The sequence below is a fragment of the Lolium perenne genome, chromosome 4, assembly GCF_019359855.2.
Source record: "Lolium perenne isolate Kyuss_39 chromosome 4, Kyuss_2.0, whole genome shotgun sequence".
Taxonomy (NCBI): domain Eukaryota; kingdom Viridiplantae; phylum Streptophyta; class Magnoliopsida; order Poales; family Poaceae; genus Lolium; species Lolium perenne.
Window position 1 is genome coordinate 280,039,173 of NC_067247.2, and position 5,537 is coordinate 280,044,709.

The 5,537-nt window shown below is 54.8% G+C and overlaps 1 protein-coding gene across 2 annotated transcripts; it reads right to left on the reverse strand.

The window, feature by feature from the left end:
• Positions 1-442: 442 nt before the first annotated feature.
• LOC127295537 (pentatricopeptide repeat-containing protein At1g56690, mitochondrial) lies at positions 443-3,333 on the reverse strand. 2 transcript variants are annotated; one of them, XM_051325502.2, is made up of 3 exons: positions 1,121-3,333; positions 823-911; positions 443-580 (listed from the first exon to the last, which is right to left on the reverse strand). In XM_051325502.2, the coding sequence occupies exon 1, from the start codon at positions 3,294-3,296 to the stop codon at positions 1,173-1,175; it is 2,124 nt and encodes a 707-aa protein (XP_051181462.1). In that variant the 5' UTR covers positions 3,297-3,333; the 3' UTR covers positions 443-580; positions 823-911; positions 1,121-1,172. The 2 variants fall into 2 exon arrangements, with proteins under 2 accessions (XP_051181462.1, XP_051181461.1); XM_051325501.1 differs by having other exon boundaries at positions 514-604.
• Positions 3,334-5,537: the final 2,204 nt, after the last annotated feature.

Consider the following 5,537-nt stretch of genomic DNA (forward strand, 5'->3'; position numbering starts at 1 on the left):
GACGGAGGGAAAATATCTAGTGATACCACACCTCACATGATACCATGATACCACTTCATAAAATTTAAATTGTAAGCATTAAAAAAATATGAAACAAATTTGTGGTTGTTGACAAGATGTGTGTTTACCTTCTCTATACTTTTCACATTCAAATTTAAAATACACCAAGAGAAAAAAAAAGACAAATGCTATGTGAATAGTGACATTTTGTGTTTTTGTCTTTATGTGACACTATTCATGCTTGATTTCTCATTTTTGCTTCTCTTAGGGTATCTTGAATTTGGTTATGAAAGTTACACGGTATGTAGACACACATCTTGTGAACACCCAAAATTTTGATTTTGAATTTTTTGACATTTAAAAATTAAAATTTAAAGAGTGGTATCATGGTATCAAATAAGGTGTGGTATCACTAGATATGTTCTCTGCCGAGGACGTTAACATGTACCATCATCACCACCTCTTCTCGTAGGATCTCTCACCCACATCTCCAGACTCTCTCTCCTGCCATCCTACTTGCAGCTTTGGAGATGAGCTTACAGGCAGAGTTGAGTGGATAAGAACCGTCTTGATGCAGCACCTGATGGAAGGGAAAGCGAGCACACTGTAAGAGGAAACCGTGCACATTTAGATTTTGCGAGATAATAATATGCTCCTCTTGAGAAATAAGAACCCTGCACTAGAAAATGATTTGTGCTTGCAGTCTTATCTCTGTAATAGGTGAGTTCCTAGGTTTTAGTTAAACAAAACTTTGAACTATAAGAAGTGATCTCACTTAGAGCAACAGTCGCATCATTCGACCATCATGAGTTGCAAACATACCTCAAGGGAACAAGTCCATCATGTGCAGTTTGCTTGTAATAGATGATGAAATCATGTTCAGATGAAACCCCAGATTATGAATATGTTCCCTATAAGAAAATTAAGATGTCATTAAACTAGTTATCCTAAAGCCGTCAATGATGAACTCAACAGGATCTGCATATATTGCCAAATGGAATTATTATTTGATAACCCAAAAGTAACAACTGTCATGAGAGACAGAAAGCAGAAGCATCATCAAAAGGAGGATTTCTGAAACCAATGCCCAAGGGTAACTGTACCAGATACTGTGGCTTACCAGATAGAAGGATGAGATGATGTAGAGGAAGGAATTGACCTAGCCATTCACCTCACCAATAGTCCCTGCATGAACACAATCCATCTTTGAAATGATGGAACCTATTAGCATCTCTGAGTATGATTTCCCGGGAAGTTATCTTTGCAATCAGCTTCATTGCAGCATGGCAGTCACCACACACTCTAAGGTTCTTCATGACACGAATGGGCATTCCTTCTGGGACTTTTAAAAGTCCATATGCTACAGCCTGCCTCTCACTATGATATCTCAAGCTATGAACTTTTTGCTCCTCATCAATATCATGCAGCACAAAGCTTCCGTCAGCTGAGTAACCAGATTCCATCAATAGACCATCTAGCTTCTCCAACATCTTAGTGATAATAGCATGCTCTGGGTGTGTTAATACATCACCAGATGTGAAGAGATGCACCCTCTTGTCGTACTCTATCCAACTACAGCCTGGTGACTTGTTTAAATTCCTTGAGCTAATGAACTTCCGCAACTTGGAAGCATCTTCCCACCTCCCAGTGGATGTATAAATGTGAGAGAGCAAAACATATGGTCCAGCACTCTCAGGTTCTAGCTCCAACAGCTTCCTAGCAGCAAGTTCGGCAATCTCAGCATTCTTGTGCATCCTACAGGCTCCCATCAGAGCTCCCCAGATGATAGCATCCGGTTCAGATGTCATGTTGTTAATCAAATCCAATGCTTCATCTACAAGTCCAGCTCGACCAAGCAAATCAACCATGCAAGAATAATGCTCGGCTCCTGGTCGGATGGCAGAATTCCTACACAAAGAATTAAAAAATTCCCTACCCTCTTCAACTTTCCCGGTATAGCTACAAGCAGTGAGGACCCCTATATAAGTAATTGAATCAGGTGCCATTCCCGCAAATTGCATGTCATTAAATACTCCGAGTGCTTGCTCCCCCAACCCGTGTTGAGCATAACCAGTGATCATCGAGTTCCACATCACAACATCTTTGGGCTCAAACATACTGAACACCCTATTGGCCTTATCCAAATTTCCACATTTGATGTACATCGTGATCAATGCTGACACAGCAAAGACATCCATGTCAAAGGAGCATCTCAGCATTGCAGCATGCAACTCTCTTCCAGAGTTGAGAATAGCTAGTGCCGAACACACGGTAAGGATGCTAATGACCGAAGGGTAGTTTGGACGGATACCTCTCCAGGACATGTCACGGAAGGTAGAGAGCGCCTCCACCAAGAACTCGTTCTGCTCATACGCTTTAATCATCGCACTCCACGTGCCACCATCCCTCTCTCGCATCCTCTCAAACACTGCCCTGGCAGCATCCACCTTCCCGCGCTGGCCAAACCCGACCATCATCGCGTTGCAGGCAGCCACTGGGCGGCGCTCCGGCATTGCATTGAACAGATCCTCGGCGTCCTCGACCTGGCCAGCCTGTATGTACCCGAACAGCATCGCGGTCCACGACACCTCGTTGCGATCCGGCATCACCTCGAAAAGCTTCCGCGCAAGGTTGACCTTCCCGTTCTGAGCGTATCCAGATATCATGGCAGTCCACGATACAACGTTCCTCTTGGGCATTTCATCAAACAGAACGCGTGCCTCGGCGGTCCGGCCAGCCTGGCAGTACCCGGAGAGCATGGCCGTCTGTGCGACCACGTCCTTGTCCGGCATTTCGTCGAACAGCCTGCGGGCCTCGTCAACGCGGCCGGCGTCGAGGAAGCCGCCGAGCATAACCGTGTAGGAGATGTGGTTGCGCTCGGGCATCTGGTGGAAGAGGCGGGTGGCGTCGTGGAGGAAGCCGTGGCGCACGTACCCACGCAGGAGGGAGGTGAAGGAGACGACGGAGGGGGGTACGGGGATGGAGGCGAGCGCGGCCGCGGCGTCGGGGAGGGTGTGGCGGCGGAGGGAGAAGCCGGAGATGAGCGCGTTGTAGGAGCCGAGGTCGCGGGAGGGCATGGCGCGGAAGAGGCCGAGCGCGGCGTCCGGGAGGTGGTTGCGGAAGTAGCCGGCGATGAGGGCGTTGTAGGAGGCGGTGGTGCGCAGGGGCATGGCCTCGAAGGCTGCGCGCGCGCCCTCCATGTTCCCCGCGCGCGCCAGCCAGGCGATGCGCGCGTTCGCGGCTGCCACGGCGGGTGCCGTGCTCGACGGCAGGAAGCGGACGGACGGGAGGCGCATGGCGAGCGGGCAGTGGGGATTGATCGGCGGCAGTGTACAGCCGTCAGCCACTGTAGCCAGTACGGATCGTCGTAAGCTCTGACGGCCTGTCCGGCGCGTGGCACTATTGCTCCACAGTGCCCCGCGCTTTACGGAAGATGGAGTCAGCGTGGACTTTGGGAACCCGGATCACCAACCCGGTTCCTTCCAGTGCAAGACTCGCCAGCCTCGAGTCGGTCTGAGGTACAAACCCCAGTCGGATATGGCTTGTAGAAGCCGGCCCAGCTACAGCATTGGTGGCCGTAGCAGGCCGACTAGGATCTAGAGCTGCCGGACCGGCTCGACCACGGCGGCCGCTGCTCCTCGGCCGGCCTTGCCGCCACCGGCCGGTGGTCACCGGCTGCTCCGCGTCCATTGCCCTATCCGGGTCTTCCCCGACATTAGCCCCGGCCGGCAAGGTCCTGCGTTTAGAAGGACCTAGGCAGGTTTTCCCGGCTTCTCGAATATATTTGATGGCACTTGGAGGGGCCGATCGAGAATTTCCATTCGGCCGCGCCTCATCCGGCTCGTTCTGCCGTGCTCCCCAGCCGGCCGCGTTTTACACTTGTACAATTTTTGCTTTCTCGCAAGATCTGATGGCGCCTCCGCCTTGCTGATGAATTTCGGCTCGAGTGGAACTTTTGGTCCGGCTCCGGCTTGCGGCGCGCCGGAGCCTCCGCCGCCTCGGGTCCTGCGCCCGACTTGACGGGTCTGACGCCTGGCCCGTCGGCCGGTTCGTCTGGTCACATCAATGTTCCCCCGGATCCGGTGCGGTAGTGGGCGACGTGGTGTGGCCGTTTTCGGTAACCGTCGTGGACGTGGGAGGAGTTACGGCGCAGTTACGGCGCAGTAAATCCGGCGACGTGGGAGGAGTTACGGCCCACGACCGCCACTTGGAGGCCAACCGCCCGCGTCGGGTGGCTATATATGCCGCGGGGGAGCGCCTCGAGGCGGCCACTTGCCATTTCTTCCTCCTCGCGCTCCTGCTTCCCTCTTCTGCGCGCTCGAGCTTGCTGTTGCTCCGGCGAACTTCTTCCGCTGGCGAACTCCGGCGGGCAAATCTTCACCGATCCACCGCCGCCACTCCGTCAATCCGGCGCCACGGGGCCGCGCATCTCGACGGAGCGTCCTCAGCCGCCGTTGTCGCCGCCGCGGTCGCAAGGTTCTTCCTCGCCGTTCAGCCTCTCCTGGTCATCTTCTTCCTCGTCCTCGTCAATGGCGTCCCCCAGCGGATCGTGGAGGGGCTCCTACATGCGGGAGGACGACATCGAACGCCTGGTGCGCCTCCGGCGGATCCCGCAGTCGGTCATCACGCGGGTGCCCGCCGAGGAGGTGGAGCCCAATCCGGAGCCCGGTGAGCGCGTCGTCTTCGGCGCGCATCTTGATCGCGGGCTGGGTCTGCCGGCTTCGCCGTTCTTCCGGCAATTCCTCGACCACTTCGGCCTCCAGCCGCACCACCTGCCGGCCAACGCGTGCGTCCTCCTGAGCTGCTTCGTAGCGTTCATGGAGGCTTACGCCGGCTTGTGGCCCGACATCGACTTCTGGAGCCGGCTCTTCTTCTTGAAGGCGCACCAACGACGGCCGTCGCGAGCCTGCGGCGCCGCCTCGATCTACACCCGGCCTGGTACGCCTTTCCCCAAGATCCCCACCGTCGACTCGGTGAAGAACTGGCAAATGTCATTCTTCTACGTGCGCAACGAGGGGGAGCTTGTCGACCGGATCAACCTGCCGGAGTTCAATCCGGCTCCTCCAGTCAGCCGGATCAACTGGAGCCACAACGCCCGCTCGACGGACCCGGACGCGGAGGTGAACCTTCTCTGGGACCTCCTGGGGACAGCCACCAAAGGCGGGCTGACTGCCGAAGATCTCCTCTGCACCATCGCCGAGCGCCGGGTGCTGCCGCTCCAGATGCGCACCCACAAGATCGGGCACATGTCCGGCCGGTTCGATCCGAACCGGACGTCCAAGGTGCCGCTCACCAAGGCCCAGGTGGCCAGCCGGGTGAACCACATCACCAAGGCGAACCTGGCGGAGGACTGGAGCTACGGGCTGGTGCCCTGCGACAGGAACCATCCACCGGCGCGGGTAAGCTTCGTGTCTTTGCCATTTTCCGGCTTGCGGCTGCGAGGCCGACTTCCCTTTTTCTCCTGCCGACTTCCGGCTTGTCATATGCTCATGTTTTTTCTGTCTTTCTAGGTTTTTGAGCGCCAGAACGCCGAGGAC